We start from the raw sequence: 18,704 nt of genomic DNA on the forward strand, positions 1-18,704 counted from the left end.
GAACACAGGAGTGATGGTTGCTGATAATGGGCCTCTGAACGCCTATGTAGATATTCCATAAAAAATCTGCTGTTTCCAGCTACAATTGTCATTTACAACATTAACAATGTCTGATCAATTTTATGTCATTTTAATGGACAATTTTTTTGCTTTTCTTTCAAAAACAAGGACATTTTTAAGTGACCCCAAACTTTTGAACAGTAGTGTACTTTAGTTTACATTTGAATCAAAGGCCAAAACAAGCCAGAAAACTCTACAGATTGTCTATAAATTAGAATGTGTTGCACTGACCGAAAACATGTTTTAATTCCTCTCTCATTTAAATGAAACTCAAAGATAGGACTACCATCCAATTGTTTGTTTATTTATTTAATTACTCAAAACACACATTTTACCCATACTGGTTTTTCACTTCGGGTATTTTCTGTTACAGTCATTACTCATTTAAGGGTCTCAGCAGGCGAAAATCATGAGTAACTGCACAGGCTCTCTATGCTACTGTGGAATAGAGACGGGAGAATGGCTCTCAGGTAGTGTGTGTGTATGGACTCTATTGGTAAATACTAGAATAGCCTGTGTGTGTGTGTGTGTGTGTGTGTGTGTGTGTGTGTGTGTGTGTGTGTGTGTGTGTGTGTGTGTGTGTGTGTGTGTGTGTGTGTGTGTGTGTGTGTGTGTGTGTGTGTGTGTGTGTGTGCACATGTCTGCGTGTGCGCGGGTGTCTGCTCTCATAAGTCTTGTGGTATATCATTAGAGTCACAGTACCCTGAGTGAATGGATCTAGATAGGTAGATGGGAACATTGTGGTGTTTGCAAAGAATTCTGTGCTAAAGGGAACCAGTACATGAACATTTAAAATCAACATCTAGTCACAATACAGATACGATGTGACTAGAATTACTTCTGAGCCTGGAGAAACTCAATTTCTGACAAATTGGTGGCTAACCCTAGGGCCAATCTATCAACTAATCAATAAACCAATCAATGAATTAAAGGGTACTATGTGTTTGTTACAGGGCTTGATATGTGAGAGCAACACACTGGAGACTCCACACTGTAAGCGTGTAAGCCCAGCACCTTATTACTTTCACATATCCAGTCCAGTCCAATTCAATGTGTCAGTGCGTGTGCCTGTGTGTCGTACATGAGCGCGTGTGTGTGTGTGTGTGTGTGTGTGTGTGTGTGTGTGTGTGTGTGTGTGTGTGTGTGTGTGTGTGTGTGTGTGTGTGTGTGTGTGTGTGTGTGTGTGTGTGTGTGTAGGTGTGTAGGTGTGTATATGTCTTGTGTGTATTTGGGCATTTGAAAAAAACATATTCGATTAAACGTCCAGTTAACCAGTCAGATTATCCTTGGAGAGTCCCTGGCACCTTGACCTCTGCAGCAGAGGTCAATCCTAAAGGTTGAAGGCCGAAGGGGAGGGGCCACACACAATGGCTGTTTCACCCTGAGAGCCATTCCTCCTCTTAACCACCCATCCTGTTCAGCAGTTCTCTGCCTGCCTTTCTCCGTCTTTTCTCTCCATTTCTCTCCTCTTTATTGGAAATTGATTGTCTTCTACCATCACAATGACACTTGGTTCTGATTGATTGGCAGGTAAGGGAAGAGGGAGAGAACATTTTGTACTAGGGCTGAGAGAGCGCTGGGACTCTCCTGCACTCCGGAGCAAAAATGGATGCCTTACATTATATACATGAGCCTATTTCAGTAGCCTGAGTGCCAGTCTGTTTCTGCATTAGCCAACACTTTTATCTTAGCTTTGGTGAATGCAAAAACAGTTAGGCACCCAGGGCACTACTTCAGGACAGTGCTAGTTTGAGAGATACACACAGGTGCCTTCAATTCAACAACATGAAACAAGCAGTGAATACACATGAAATAATACAGAGAAAAGACCAAAAGATCACCATCATCCCTCACTAGCACACATCAGGACAGGGTTACAAACACAACAACAGACACAACAGACCAGGAAGAAAGACAGAGTCGGGGAGGAGGAGACAACACATACAGCACATACACACAACACATACACAACCAGCACAAACAAAATAACATCTGAAAGGACAGAAAGCATCACATGGCATCACCCCTTTTCTTAACTTCTCTTTTCCAGCCCCAGTCGTTCTTTCCTTTTCTCGCCCTCTCCTTTACCCGGGAGTACATTTCATCCTGCAGTTTCTATACAGCTATATAACATCCATGCATATAAGAATCGCTCGCGTCGCCCCTGACAACAGAGGTGCTCTGGCGGGTTGGTTCTCTGTTTAATATGGGGATCACTTGAACACACACAGGAGGCAGTTGGCTAACAAAGCTGTCGTTTTTAAGAAAAGAAATAGGAAAAGAAAAAAAGGAACACTATTTGTCCACAATGTGTTATCGTTGGTTTTCAAATTAACATTTATTTATTTTTTTTACTATCCTGTATTTTTTTCCATTCTTTAGTCCTATACCCTGATGTTACCCTACATACTGGAAGTTACCTATACACCTCCACGCTAGATTCGTACAACCTACCACCCTTCCCCTCACACCATTCGTTATGCGCTAGAACACTTTCACCATCCTTCCTCTATGGCCTTAAACCCACCCTACCTCCCTTATTCTTGACCCTACAACTCTTACACCCTACACTTCCCCTCTACCCATAATCCTATCTTCTTACACCATACCGCCCTCACAGCTTACCTCCTTTCCACCTCTGCCCTACAGCCCTACCACATTACGTCACCGATTCTTTCCACAACTTTTACCTTCTATCTTTCCCACGTTCTTCTTTACCCATCCCATTACTTTTAGCTACAGTCAGTCTCCCTCATCACCGGATACAGAGGAATAAATCAATAAATCAACAAAACGTATCAAACAGTAAAAAGGCTTCTAGTACATACTCTCCATGAATAAAAACTATTCTTTTAGCAGTGACTCATGACTCTCATTGCTAATAGCGTTGTTATTGTTTCACTACGTAACCTTTATATTAAAGATTTGAGGTATATTGGGATGAAATGTCTACACATGCCTGCCTAGTTGTCAAGCTAGCCGGGACAGGGGATAGGTGAAGAGGGTTAGAGCCGGGACAGGGGATAGGTGAAGAGGGTTAGAGCCAGGACAGGGGATAGGTGAAGAGGGTTAGAGCCTGGACAGGGGATAGGTGAAGAGGGTTAGAGCCGGGACAGGGGATAGGTGAAGAGGGTTAGAGCCGGGACAGGGGATAGGTGAAGAGGGTTAGAGCCTGGACAGGGGATAGGTGAAGAGGGTTAGAGCCGGGACAGGGGATAGGTGAAGAGGGTTAGAGCCGGGACAGGGATATGTGAAGAGGGTTAGAGCCGGGACAGGGGATAGGTGAAGAGGGTTAGAGCCGGGACAGGGTGCTAGGTGAAGAGGGTAGAGCCGGGGACAGGGGATAGGTGAAGAGGGTTAGAGCCGGGACAGGGGCTAGGTGAAGAGGGTTAGAGCCGGGACAGGGGATAGGTGAAGAGGTTAGAGCCGGACAGGGGATAGGTGAAGAGGGTAGAGCCGGGACAGGGGATATGTGAAGAGGGTTAGAGCCGGGACGGGGATAGGTGAAGAGGGTTAGAGCCGGGACCAGGGGATAGGTGAAGAGGGTTAGAGCCGGGACAGGGGATAGGTGAAGAGGGTTAGAGCAGAGACAGGGATAGGTGAAGAGGGTTAGAGCCGGGACAGGGGATAGGTGAAGAGGGTTAGAGCCGGGACAGGGGATAGGTGAAGAGGGTTAGAGCCGGGACAGGGGATAGGTGAAGAGGGTTAGAGCCGGGACAGGGGATAGGTGAGAGGGTTAGAGCCGGGACAGGGGATAGGTGAAGAGGGTTAGAGCCGGGACAGGGGATAGGTGAAGAGGGTTAGAGCCAGGACAGGGGATAGGTAAGAGGGTAGAGCCGGACAGGGGATAGTGAAGAGGGTTAGAGCCGGGACAGGGGCTGGTGAAGAGGGTTGAGCGAGTGAACATGTTAGAGCCGGGACAGGGGATAGGTGAAGAGGGTTAGAGCCGGGACAGGGGATAGGTGAAGAGGGTTAGAGCCGGGACAGGGGATAGGTGAAGAGGGTTAGAGCCGGGACAGGGGATAGGTGAAGAGGGTTAGAGCCGGGACAGGGGATAGGTGAAGAGGGTTAGAGCCGGGACAGGGGATAGATGAAGAGGGTTAGAGCCTGGACAGGGGATAGGTGAAGAGGGTTAGAGCCTGGACAGGGGATAGGTGAAGAGGGTTAGAGCCGGGACAGGGGATAGGTGAAGAGGGTTAGAGCCGGGACAGGGGATAGTGAAGAGGGTTAGAGCCGGGACAGGGGATAGGTGAAGAGGGTTAGAGCCGGTGACAGGGGATAGGTTGAAGAGGGTTAGAGCCGGGACCAGGGGATAGATGAAGAGGGTAGAGCCGGGACAGGGGATAGGTGAAGAGGGTTAGAGCCTGGACAGGGGATACGATGAGAGGGTTAGAGCCGGACAGAGGGCTAGGTGAAGAGGGTTAGAGCCGGGACAGGGGCTAGGTGAAGAGGGTTAGAGCCGGGACAGGGGATAGGTGAAGAGGGTTAGAGCCGGGACAGGGGATAGGTGAAGAGGGTTAGAGCGGGACAGGGGATAGGTGAAGAGGGTTAGAGCCGGGACAGGGGATAGGTGAAGAGGGTTAGAGTGGAGTGCGGTGGAACACTGTATGTTTTTGGGGATAGCTGATTGGCCATTGATTTACCCCAATGCTAGCCAGTTAAAGAGAGATATCTGAGGGTTGTGGTTTTGAATCACAGAAAGTGCAGACCCATCACGTGGCACACTCACACTCCCGCTATAAATTACATAAAAATATCTCTGGTAGGAGTGTGTGTGTGTGACAAAATACAGACACACCTCCATACCTGGGGCACATTAACATCCGACTGCAAGCACACATACACACTTGCACGCACTGGCACTCACACACACACACACACACGTGCACAAACACAGGCTCTCTGTTGATCAAACCAACACCACCCATGTCAAATATGTCAAATGTGTCTCATTCAATGACCCATGTATGATCATTTGGTTAAGGTAAGAATGAATAAATAATAGGAGTAATAAATGTACAAACAAAGTGCTTTTGAATTCCAATGGGAGTTGAATTCTAAGCTTGTGTATACCGTTCCATCCTGTATTGTGCCCCCTACACCTTGGCATGCGTTTAATGAGGTGTGTGTCTGTGCACATTTGTACTTCTGTGCATGTCTGTTTGTGCATGTGTGTGTTCAGAGCAGTCCAACCCGTGGTTGAAGGAAAAAGGCACTCAACTCTGTCTGCATAGCTACCACCTCCCTGTGGTCAATATACAGTGCAACTGCTCTGTGTGCGGGTTTATGATTTACAGTGTGTGTGTGTGTGTGTGTGTGTGTGTGTGTGTGTGTGTGTGTGTGTGTGTGTGTGTGTGTGTGTGTGTGTGTGTGTGTGTGTGTGTATGTATGTATATGTGTGTGTGTGGTGTGTGTGTGTGTGTGTGTGTGTGTGTGTGTGTGTGTGGTGTGTGTGTGTGTGTGTGTGTGTGTGTGTGTGTGTGGTGTGTTGTGGTGTGTGTGGTGTTTGTGTGTGTGTGTATATATGTATATGTGTTAGGATGGAGTCCTGGGTCTAGCATCAGACCGGCAGCTGAAGTATCTTTGGTATCCGTGGCTGTGTCACAGTCCACTCTGTTCTGTGAGGTAGCCACACTGTGTCTCTATCATGTCTCAGCTTCACTTTGGATTTGAACATAATGCTTTGAACATCCTCGCTACAAACCTACAAATCTCTCCCTGGACACCTATAGGTCTCTTCTCTGCCTCTAAGTGAGACCCATCTATATCACAGGAGGCTGCTGAGGGGAGGACGGCTCATAATAATGGCGGGAACGGATTGGAATGGCATCAAACACATGGTTTCCATTGTGTTGATGTATTTCATACCATTCTAACTAATTCTGCACCAGCTATTTCCACGAGCCTGTCCTCCCCAATTAAGGTACCACCAACCTCCTGTGCTCTACACCCCCCATAGTCCCTGTTCGCATCTACACCTTAAATATGATTATCGCCCGCTAGAAGATGCTACACAAGTGGAAGGAAAAGGTACACATCGGTTTCCATGGTAACCTGGAAAAAATATGTCTTCCTGATTCCTGCCTTTTACATTATGTCCCCCACTAGACCTCTCCAACAGGAAACAAGAGGTTAAAGAGGAAGTGACATTGTCATTCCTTCCTCCGCCCAATTCGGTGCCCCCTCATTGGAGCTTTCAGCAGAGAGGAATGCAGGGGGCAGTCCAGTTCAGGGGTAAAAGTTCAGAGGTCATAAAGAGGTCCTTCGGTAAGTCCAGCTAGGAGTCCATCTACTTCATCACACAAGTATTAACAAATATGCACAGTCATTCTGTTGTGTTCCGTTGTTTCGTTTGTGAATGATCAGTCTTCCATGTAGATTTTTTTTATTTTAATTATTATTTTTTAGGTTTTATTAACAAGGTGCTTCTTTACATGTATTTCCAGCACTGCAGAGCACAATAGTCACAAGAAAGAGAAACTTTGTGTCTATAGTACTACTTTTTACCCGCATCAATATTATAGAAAGAAAGAAAGAGAAGAACGAGGAGAGGGAGGGAGGGAGGGAGGGAGGGAGGGAGGAGGGAGGGAGGGAGGGAGGGAGGGAGGGAGGGAGGACAGAGAGCTAAAGCTCGAAAGCCATAGTTATTTACAGTTTAATTTTCAGTATGCTTTGGTTATTATTGATAAGATCTATTAATCCATTCTTGTGAGATATGGAATGACCACATCTCCCCATAGAGCTCGTTCTCTATGGGAGGATCTAGAATGATTTGTTGGTTGCTATGGCACTGGCCGCCCACTAGGGGGCATGGTAAGGGAAGTAGTTGCACCTGCTCTCTCTGATTATCATAAAAGGGTAAATGTCATTGGCACTCAAATTATATTGTGACGTTTGACCCTTGCGTTTGGCCACTAGAGCAGGGCAGTCCCCTCCTGTTACCTCGATAGAACCCTCAATAAGGTCCAGATTTGTCCAATTTGATTGGAACTCTTTGGTAACTAAACACACCCTCCAGTAGCTACATAGTTAACAGCCATACATAATATGGAATCTTAGTCAAATCAACATCAAAATATGACTATGGATGATAGTCTTTGGACATGTCCTCTGTTCCCAAAACAAAGCAGCTCAGGCTGTGTGTGTGTGTATGCACATGTGCATATGTGTGTGCGTGTGTGTGTGTCTGTCTCCCCATGTCACCTCTTCTTCATCTGCGCTGACCTGAAAGTGCAAAATAGGTGAAAGCAGTGTAATGATTGTTCTCCTGGTGTTTGGCTTTCACCTTTCTAGGTATTTTATATCAGCGCAGATGAAGGAAAGGAGACAGTTGGACTGTTGAGATGCGTGCATGGAGTCAGATACCTCCTCACTCGCAACAGTGTGCTGAAACGACCAGCAGGTGGCACTGTTGCACTTGCATAGCTGACCAGAATGCTGCAGAGAAACCACACTCCTGGAGTGTGATTGTACAAACACATTACACACATTGCACACACACACACACACACACACACACACACACACACACACACACACACACACACACACATGCAAGTACATAGCATACACACAAACACACAGTGAAATGTGTGTTTTTCTGACTGAGCAGAAGAAGAGAGGACATGTCTGACTGTTTATCCTTGCCTGTTTTCCACACATGGCCACTGGTGCTGTGCAGTCAGGTCTATTGCCATGGGGTTGTCTTTGGTGTATTTGCTTGGCCCATTAGTCAACGACTTGAGATTGTGGATTATCAATCCCAAAAAGGGAGACAAAGCTATTCTGTGGGACCACCTTATCTTAGCTATTTTAGACTCCTGGTCTTATTTTATTTTGGGGGGGGGGGTGTAGAGACAGATTTGCTCAAACTTAAGGGTCTGAGGATAATTTGGGACACCAATACACCCTTCCGCTCTCAGACCTGTTGGTTTCTCTTTGGTTTCTGATGGACAAAACAAAATGGAGTAAAGGGTGAGATCCCACACAAAAAGAGAACACCTTCAGACCAATGGTCATAGACACCTGATTCAATTCATCAACTATTCATCAAGACCAGGAGTTGAATCAGCTGAGCTGAACAAAAAGCCTGCACACCAGGGTCAGTGACCACTGCTTTAGATCCAAACCCCTCCATCCTCTCCCACCCCCTTCCCTTCTCTCTCACTCCTTGGAGAAGGTGGTAGCAGAGGAGGTACCCGGTTGCGCCGTGGATGAACCGGCGTTGTTCCCATGAGCGTGCATGTGACCGTGCCCATGCACGTTCCCATGCACACCCCCGTGCTCGTTCCCCTCAGCGCCTCCGGTGGACCCCCAGCGGTCGTGGCAGCGTCGCCGTGCATTCATGAAGAAATTTGAGACGGTGGAGAGCTCCAAGCCCAGCTGCTGGCTGATGGTGATCTGCATCTCCTTGGAGGGCCGGCGGTTCTCCCTAAAGATAGCCGCCAGCGTGCGGCGCTGCAGGTCGGTGAACACCAGCCGTTGTTTCTTGGGGACCAGGTTCCTTTCACGACCCTGGTCCTGCTCCTTCCGCTTACAGGCTGGAGAAGGGGAAGACAGGGGGAAAAGAGAGGGAGAGAAGAGAGGGGGAGAAGAGAGGGAGAGAAGAGAGGGGGAGAAGAGAGGGGGAGAGTTTAGTTTCCTCCTGTCTTTCCTGCTCTTTCCAAGTGTATTTCCCCCTATACTGTTGAATTTGACACTGATTTTACTGGTAATATTGATAATACAAAAGTCTATTTCAAACAGGAACCTACTACATAAAATAGTCAATATTGAAGGAGGGATGCAGGCAGTGTAAAGAATGGGGTGGATGGATAGATAAAGTAAAGTGAGATTCAATGGATGGATGGATGGATGGATGGATGGATGGATGGATGGATGGATGGATGGATGGATGGATGGATGGATGGATGGATGGATGGAAATACATAGATTGTCAGGTGGAATAATGGCGAAATAGAGGGATGTAGGGATACAATGAAGGACTGATATAGTGGAGGGACAGGGTGTTTAGGTGATGGAGAGGTGAGAGTGATAGAGTGGGAGGATAGCGGTGTGAGGTTCAGCTGTTTGTTCACCTGCACCTGCTCGCAATTGCTAATAACCTATCCGCAAATGTCCAACTATATGTGATAAAGGGAAAATCTGACCCTAACCCGCAAATATGGAAAATGCACTGTAGGCTACAGTCAGAGACAGCAGAACGTTTTGTTGACAGGGAGTGCAGGATTTTTTGTTGTTGCCTAATTTAGATATGTTTCTGCTTATAATTTCCTATTTTTTATTGGCTATTTCAAAAAAGCTTGAGACTATAAGGTTCTTTCTGCATTTTTGTCAAAATGTAGTTATTGACATTGTCTTGTTCTGTTCAATGGTTTCTACCTATATAGTACTCTAAATACACAAATGCATGTTGATAAGTTAAAAAGAATAGAATATAAAAATTGCTGACACCATTCAAACCCTTGGAATTTTAAAGTCAGTTATTTCAGAATCATCTTTTTGCAGATGGAACCTTATAAGTCCCAAGCTCTCCATTTGTTAATCTGTCTATAACTAGATACATGCAGCGTCTCTTCTGTGATTATATGTTGCCCTAGAAGACTAAACAAACCCTTGCTCACCACAATAATGGCATAAGTCGATAGAATCAACACTTCAATCCAGGGGCGGAAATCCCGGGGGGGGGGGGGGGGGGGGACACACGACCCCCCCATCCTGGGAAAAATATGATTTGTCCCCCCCAATATATCACTGAAACATAACTATGTAATTTAAATAATATTAATAATATGCAATGAAAGCAATTGTGCTGATTATAGACACTTAATAGCGCGTTTTTAAGTTTCAAAAGATTGCGACCCCCCCACCCTTTGCCTCACAATGGTTTGATCCACTGCCAGTTCCTTAGTTGGCAAGGTAACAGAGGTGTCGTATCTACTGTCTGAAAGGCACTCAATGAACGTAACTGACGTGAGGTTAATCTAGTCAATCGCGCACACACACTAGCTGAATATGCAGAGCTAGCGCGCAAATATTAACTATTAAGCTAGCTAGTACCTATTCCATTTATGTAGCGTCGTCAAAGATGGAATCTTTGCTATCGTCAATTTATTCCAAGATCAGCCTGCAGATGATGTAAGTTAGTGCTTCAAAGTCCCTGTGATAAGGTTAGCGATAAACTGAAGTCCAAACTGAACAGAACTACACTCTCTTCTACCATTGTCTTAAATATATTTAATGGTCTCGTTGCAAATGCTAAATTGTCGCAAGGGAACTTTTATTTATTTATTTTATTTCACCTTTATTTAACCCGGGTAGCAAAGATTATAGCAAACACCACTGAAACTGAATTGGTGCTCGCTAGCTTTGCAAATTCAGCTATTGTTGGAAACCAGCCAATATGAAACAAACTATTAAAATTACAAAAGGTTGCAGCATATGTTGTGTAAATGGTGAACTCATACAGCTGTCAACTCTTGTCATTTTAATCCGTTTCACATTTGCTAGCTACCTTTTAGATTGAAGCCCAAATAGAATGATAGAAGATGATAGAAGCCCATATCCTACTGTGAATAACCTACACACTGTGTGTGTGTGTGTGTAGCCAGCCAGCCAGGTAGAAAAATGGCAGAAAAATAAAAGACGGACATCAGAGTATTTTTCAATACACCAAAACGCATAGTAAGAACCCTAGTAGCCTAATATCTCAAAGACTAGTTGATAAAATGTTCATAAGAAAGAAATGAAATTCTAATGGAAATGTTTCACAATGATGTCATTAGGCAGAGCAGGCAACAGATGGCACACAGACAGCAGAGTTGGGGACAGATATGCAGGGACAGACTGGCAGAGACAGGGAGTCTCAGGTAAGTTTGTTGAGTCTTTGTTTGGCAACATTATGAAAGGTTCTCAATTTTTTTGACTTGTAAAATAGGAACATAATTGGAAAATGCCATGGATACCCCCACTCTCAACTTAAACTGGTGACTGAACTAAGATTTGTTAAAGGCAATGGTATTGCTGTTGTGATTAGTTGTGTAGTTTTGGGTACCGGTAGTTAGGTTTCTTTGGTTCCTCAATATACATTTACCATATTACAATGTAGGCTATGTGTTACAGCACTACTTTTGGTGTCCCCCTCAGGAATTGCTCTTGAGAAAATTTCCTGTAATTGTCCCCTCCAAAGTTGATATCAGATTTTCGCCCCTGCTTCAATCTAGTTGACATCCGTTAAGTTTTCTCTGTCATCCACGCTTCTTTCGCGGAGTAAAGGCCTTTAGGCACCGGGGAGAAAATGCAATAACAAAAAAAAAATGGGAATGATTTTCTGTGCAAAATTTCAAAATGACATCAGTTTCACCAGTTGTATTAAAAGAAATAGAAAGCTGTGAAAAAGACCCAACATGTTTCGGATAATATTTTAGATAGGCTTGGATGCATATTTCATGTGGTTGAAATACTATCAGCTTTTATGATGCTGATAAAGATAGAGCCTCAGCAGATGGTCCCTAACTGTGAATTTGCATTCTCTGAAGATGCTGAAATAAATAAATAATATTTGTCCACTCCTGTTCCCAGTGTCAAAATGTACATTTAGTGTATCATTTTACCCCAAGTAATACTTCATTTGGCAGGAGTTAATATTAAGGCTATGTAAGAGGTTATAGAACTACAATCAGTGTCCAGATTTCAGTTTCCATTTAAACAATCTGAACTGTAGGCTACGGTTCCCTTGACGTGCCTTAGGCCTATTTGAAGTCCCCATCTTGTATGACTGTAAAATTTGTAATAACATAGCCAGCACTGAAATCATCCTCTTTTACCACATATTTCCCAAACATAATTTTTCTGGCCCTCCCTTCTCTTTATTTTGAATTCTCATTTCGCAGCGTTTCTCTTATTGAATTAAACTCTGACAATGTCATTTTTGCCTCAGTGGATATACATGAACTTTTTCTGTCCGTTACCAAAAGCATTTGGTAATTGGCGTGTAGGCAATTTGGCACGCATACAGTTAGGTCCAAAAAGGACAAGAATTATACATTTATGGATCGTGTTATGTATTGTTTTCTCTTTATTCAACCCGCCCCACAGATATAACCGTGGGTTGTGAGTCAACCTGCGCATCACTATGGGTGGACAGACAGATGAAAATACACTGGGGTTGGGAGGAGGGTTGTCGAGTTAATTACCCAATGTAGACCTGATGTGATGTTGAGAGAGACATGAGTAGGATGTGAAGGGGGTAAGGCAACAGATTTTTCAGCTTAACTGAACTAATTAATGTGTGTGTGTGGTTTTTTTTTAGGGTTAGGTTAAGGTTTACGGTTATGGGTTAGGGAAAATCGGATTTTGAATGAGAATCAATTGTTTGGTCCCCACAACGACGTGTGTGTGGTATAAATTGATGGTCGTGAAAGACGACAAATCTCAACACTTTTTATTGAATTATCACGAATCAGAGTAATCTACACAGCTTTTCCTTTTCGCATTATCACCGAGGTATGCAGGTAAAGGAACGGGTGTAGCGTCAGACTTTCTTCGCGATTTAGCCTACAAAGGGTTGGTTGGCAGTGAAAGCTGCATGTCATTGATAATTGCATGTTTAGTTTATTTTTATTGGTAATCACTGTAGTTTCGCCTGCACCACGAGATGTTGGAACTGGACCATACTGTTTGCCTTTGCTGTGGTCGGCCTTTTGTTCATCTTTAAGCTGCATTGGTAGCTTTTGGAACGGTGGAGTGGAGAGTATTTTCTTGCTTTGTCGGGTGCAATACTAGGCCTAGGGTTTCTGAGCCGTTCTGTGCTGCTGGTCTAAAAGCTGCAATGATCGATTTTCCGCGGTTTTCTCCTGAACACGTGGTTCAGTAATCAGGGCTCCCTTCCCCACCCAATTGATCCGTATTGATCTGCGAGCCCGCGGTTTGTGTATGTGGTGCGCGCGCATGTGCACCCGTGTGTGGGCTTGTGCGCGCGCGCGCGTCCACTCACGGCGGGGGAGAGAACATGAGCGAGCATGTGACAGACAGCCAGATAATAAATGGTTTATCTCTGGAGGAAAAGCAGTTGTGGACAGACTGTCAGAACCACTACAATACATAAGTAAAATGCAATACTGTAAAATTGAATACATGATTACAATAAAAGTGGACGGTGTATGATTGCCATCCCCATGAGCGTACAGACCTATGGCAGGTTTGAATTCGCCATGGCAAAAGGTTTTTCTCCAGGTGCATGAACAATGAGGATATTTCCTGCGAGAAGCTATTGCCAAGTGCTCAAGAAACATTACGTTTCTTTCATTTGATTACATTGTGAAAGATGTCTTCAATGATCACACCTTTCATCACACATATTACAGAAATGTGATGTTCAGTTCATTTTAATGGATAAGGCATGTGTATTGCCTAATGTGAATATCGTTTCATGTACTGTAATTTAGAGTACTCTAGCATGTAAAACATGTATCTAAAATGTTGTTGGAATAACTGATTGATATAATTGTGTTGTGTTTTGGTGATTAAACCAATGTACTCATTATATTTGACAGTAAACTTATATTATGGATCAGTAACCAGGTTTGCATCCAACCTTCTTATGCGAGTAAAGTAGGTACATGTCGGATAAAACATTTAATGACAGGGCTGATGGAAACAGAACATTTGTCGCGAAACTTTCCAAATGTCAAAACAAAATAAGCTAGAGAAGGTGTGATATTTTTGTTTCAGTAAAATTCATTATGCGAGAAATGTTTGCGGAAACGCTTTTATGGCCAAATAGACTATTGATATAATAACCATCATATCGAAATAAATGTGGAGTCAGTCACACGATGACATGTTGTGTGGTCCTCCCACTTCAACTCGTAGGGAAAGCATGCAGTTTATCAGCCTATATATTACATAAATGATGAACTTCACAGGGTGGTGAAAGTGCATGGTGATGAGCTTGATGCTCCTTTCCAATGAATATCCAGGGTTTTATTCTGGTAACTAATATCAAGGGTCATCACGCAGTCTTTCATCCCTAACAAGTCCATCTGATAGAAACATTTCTGGTGGGAAAATGCGCATATTTTTTTTAATGCGGATTTTAGAATATTCGCATGAAAATCTGTCGCCAATTGGATGTATACAAACAAAACGAATGCGCAATGAAGGTTATGAATTTAAGAATGGTTGCATTACAAGTGTTTCCAGTTTGGAGTTTTGTAAGAGTTTTGAAAATTCACCACATTCTTGTGAAAATGCTACCAAAGCTGTGGAACAACACAAAGGAATGCCTTTCCTCCTCTCACAATGTGTGTGTGTGCGCGTGCGTGCATGAGTGTGTGTGCGAGTAATGTTCTCTGCAATGTTGAGGTGCTGTATGAAAATGATGGATGACTGAATGGCAAATTTAGACAACACCAGTAAACAAATATGACTGTGTGGAGGTGATCAATGTGTGTGTAGTGTGTATGTGTGTACGTGTACGTGTGTACGTGTGTATGTGTGTACGTGTACGTGTGTGTGTGTGTGTACGTGTGTATGTGTGTGTGTGTGTGTACGTGTACGTGTGTGTGTTGTATGTGTGTGTGTGTGTACGTGTGTATGTGTGTGTAGTGTGTATGTGTGTGTGTGTGTACGTGTACGTGTGTATGTGTGTGTGTGTGTATGTGTACGTGTGTGTGTGTGTGTGTACGTGTACGTGTGTATGTGTGTGTGTGTGTACGTGTACGTGTGTGTGTGTATGTGTGTGTGTGTGTACGTGTGTGTACGTGTACGTGTGTATGTGTGTGTGTGTGTATGTGTGTGTGTGTGTACGTGTACGTGTGTGTGTGTATGTGTGTATGTGTGTGTGTGTGTATGTGTGTGTGTACGTGTACGTGTGTATGTGTGTGTGTGTACGTGTACGTGTGTGTGTGTATGTGTGTGTGTGTGTATGTGTGTGTGTGTGTGTACGTGTGTATGTGTGTGTGCGTGTGTATGTGTGTGTACGTGTACGTGTGTATGTGTGTGTGTGTGTACGTGTACGTGTGTGTGTGTATGTGTGTATGTGTGTGTGTGTGTATGTGTGTGTGTGTACGTGTGTATGTGTGTGTGTGTGTACGTGTACGTGTACGTGTGTGTGTGTGTGTGTGTGTGTGTGTATGTGTGTGTGTGTGTGTGTGTGTGTGTACGTGCGTGTGTGTATGTGTGTATGTGTGTGTGTGTGTATGTGTACGTGTACGTGTGTATGTGTGTGTACGTGTACGTGTACGTGTACGTGCGTGCGTGCGTGCGTGCGTGCGTCTGTGTGTGTCTGTGTGTGTGTGTGTGTGTACGTGGACGTGCGTGTGTGTGTGTTGAAACAGTGGCATGAATTGCAGATCATAAAAGAAGACAAATCTCAACACTTTTAATTTAAAAATCACGATTCAGAGCACTTTATATGGCTTTTCCTTTTAACATAATCATTGAGGTGTATACAGGTAAAGTAACGGGTGTGGCAGCAGACTATCTTTGGTTGGTCGGCAGTGAAAGCTGCATGTTCGTGTGTGTGTGTGTGTGTAGTGCGCGGCACGTGTGTCTGTGTTTGTGAATGAGTTGACTGATTTGTTAATGCGGGTTGATGTGTGTATAGCCCTATACTGTCAACATCTCACGGTTTTTAACCAATTTGACTTCAGATTCCGAGTTTTTTTCCAAGTTTCTCCAATATGTAAATTCGGGAAGATTTCCCAAACGTTTACATTTCAACGGTTACGTTTGGGCTAGGGTTACGGTTACAACAGTAACAACTGGTTAAGTTTAGGCATTAATTCCGATGGGTAAGGGTTAAGGGTTTGGGATAGGGTTACAACATTGCTAAATGTAATTACTTCGCCACTACGGCCTATATTGCCTTACCTCCTAATCTTACCTCATTTGCACACACATTATATATATTTTTTCTGTTGTGTTATTTACTGTACGTTTGTTTATTCCATGTGTAACTCTGTGTTGTTGTTTGTGTCGCACTGCTTTGCTTTATCTTGGCCAGGTCGCAATTGTACATGAGAACTTGTTCTCAACTTGCCTACCTGGTTAAATAAAGGTGAAATAAAAAGAAATAAAAAAAGAGTTACAACAGAAAAAACTTGACGGTTAAGTTTAGGCATTCATTCCGAATGGTTAAGGTAAGGGTTATGGTTTGGGATAGGGTAATACTTTTATTTAAAAAATATATAAACGCGTGGCTTGCACTGGAATTGAACATCCGACCCTCGAGCCCGGAGCTCGTGGACTACTTGATGGTAATAGTGCTCACCATTTTCCCTAGTGGCAGGGTCCCTAGGGGCAACGTCCTGGGTATCTGGACGGAAGTCAATTGCCTTGGATCTTGAGCAACCTGACTGACACTGTAGGCTATGTTTGTGGGGGAGCAATGTGAGTGTGTGTGGTCTGTGTTTTTGTCTCTGAAAGCAAAGCATGTTAACCCTCATACATCACCATTACTCCAAATGTCTGGCAATTTATTTTCTGAAATGTATTTTCCTTTCAATCTCATATCCAGTGCATTCGGAGTATTCAGACCCCTTTACTTGTTTCACATTTTGTTACATTACAGCCTTATTCTAAAATTGATTAAATAGATTTTTCCCCTCATCAATCTACACACAATCTACACACCCCATAATGACAAAGCAAAAACTGTTTCTTAGACATTTTAGCAAATTTATTTTAAATTTTAAAAAAAAGAAATATCCCATTTACATAAGTATTCAGACACTTTAGGGATGGTGACAGGTTTCCTCCAGACGTGACGCTTGGCATTCAGGCCAAAGAGTTCAATCTTAGTTTCATCAGACCAGAGAATCTGTTTCTCATGGTCTGAGAGTCCTTTAGGTGCCTTTGGCAAACTCCAAGCGTCCCTGTCATGTGCCTTTTACTTAGGAATGGCTTCCGTCTGGCCACTCTAACATAAAGGCCTGATTGGTGGAGTGCTGCATAGATGTTTGTCCTGCTGGAAAGTTCTCCCATCTCCACAGAGGAACTCTGGAGCTCTGTCAGAGTGTCCATTGGATTCTTGGTCACTTCCAAGGCCCTTCTCCCCTGATTGCTCAGTTTGGCTGGGCGGCCAGCTGTAGGAAGAGTCTTGGTGGTTCCAAACTTCTTCCATTTAAGAATGATGGAGGCCACTGTGTTCTTGGGGACCTTCAATGCTGCAGACATTTTTTGGTAACCCTTCCCCAGATCTGTGCCTCGACACAATCCTGTCTCGGAGCTCTACAGACAACTCCTTCAACCTCATGGCTTGGTTTTCACTCTGACATGCACTATCAACTGTGGGACCTTATATAGACAGGTGTGTAACTTTCCAAATCATGTCCAATCAACTGAATTTACCACAGGTGGACTCCAATCAAGTTGTAGAAACATCTCAAGGATGATCACTGGAAACAGGATCCACCCGAGCTCAATTTCGAGTCTCATAGCATAGGGTCTGAATACTTATGTAAATAAGGTATTTCTATTTTTTATTTTTAATACATTTGTAAAAATTTTTTTTTTAAGATTTAAAAATCCTGTTTCAATTTGTCATCATCAGGTATTGTGTGTAGATTGATGAGAGAATTAAAAAAAAAATGTTTTTAGAATAATGCTGTAACCCAACAAATGTGGAAAAAGGGAAGGGGTCTGAATACTTTCCGAATGCACTGTATGATATCTCTCAGGTTTGTTTGTTCTCCGCAGCCCTATAGGTCAGTAATTACTTAACTAATTGTGTCTCTCCAAGTCTTCAGTTTGGCATTAACAACTACTGACAGACACACACATACACGTCACACTTCACACTTTAACTCTATAGTGTTCCCCTTTCCTCCCTATTTTGGGCTAAAAGCAAAGCAGCAGAAGTCCGTCCACTCCACTCTTCATCTGTTAACTCCCCTTGTTGTTCTCAATTGTTTTCATTTGTCCTCAGATTGATAGTCCCCATATTGATTGATCTACGTTTTCAAAACCATTCCATGGAACGTTTATTCAATTCGCTCAGGCTCGGCCATGCCAAGCTCTCCCCGGGCTTTCTAAGTGACGTTCCAACCCAACTCAATACTGACTAATGTAATGACTGAACGCGAGTGCTAATATACTGATACTTCAATACGTAACGCATGTTTTCAAACAACCGCTGCTACCGGCCATTTTACAATGCCAACACCACTCTCCCCTTCCTTTCTCTCCCATTAGCTCAACCAATAACATCGCAAACACTTGGGCGGCAGACCCCAGGGTGCAGTGTAGGCCTACATTGGAAATCTTCTGTAGAATAAGTTAACACATACTTATAATGGTCAATATAATATATTATGTTTGAATTCACTATTGCTATATCATGTTAATATTACTAAAACGAACAAAGGACTGGGAGGATTACATATTGGCCCTACAGATGCAAGCTATATTATCCACAGATACTTACATCTCTCGGGTTAGGCCTAATTCTAATCAACCCAGCTTAATCATGCACCATTCAAACCACAATCTGTAACTTTCAATTCTGGTCAAAGGTGCTTTCTCTGCTTTTAGTTTTGGTATGACTGCCACTGGGTTATTAGAATCTGTTCTAACCAGCCCGAAAACTAAACTCCAGGGTTGTTTGTGCAGTTACCAGAGCATTAAAATAACTTAGATTTTAT

The 18,704-nt window shown here is 43.6% G+C and overlaps 1 protein-coding gene across 1 annotated transcript in view; it reads right to left on the minus strand.

The window, feature by feature from the left end:
* Positions 1 to 8,223: 8,223 nt before the first annotated feature.
* The window catches only part of LOC115169164 (one cut domain family member 2-like), a 29,391-nt gene continuing 18,910 nt past the window's right edge, over positions 8,224 to 18,704 (minus strand). The window contains exon 2 of the mRNA XM_029724662.1: positions 8,224 to 8,600. Within this exon, the coding sequence (XP_029580522.1) occupies positions 8,224 to 8,600 (377 nt within the window). The remainder of the gene's footprint in view (positions 8,601 to 18,704) is intronic.

The sequence above is a fragment of the Salmo trutta genome, chromosome 31 (assembly GCF_901001165.1).
Source record: "Salmo trutta chromosome 31, fSalTru1.1, whole genome shotgun sequence".
NCBI lineage: Eukaryota > Metazoa > Chordata > Actinopteri > Salmoniformes > Salmonidae > Salmo > Salmo trutta.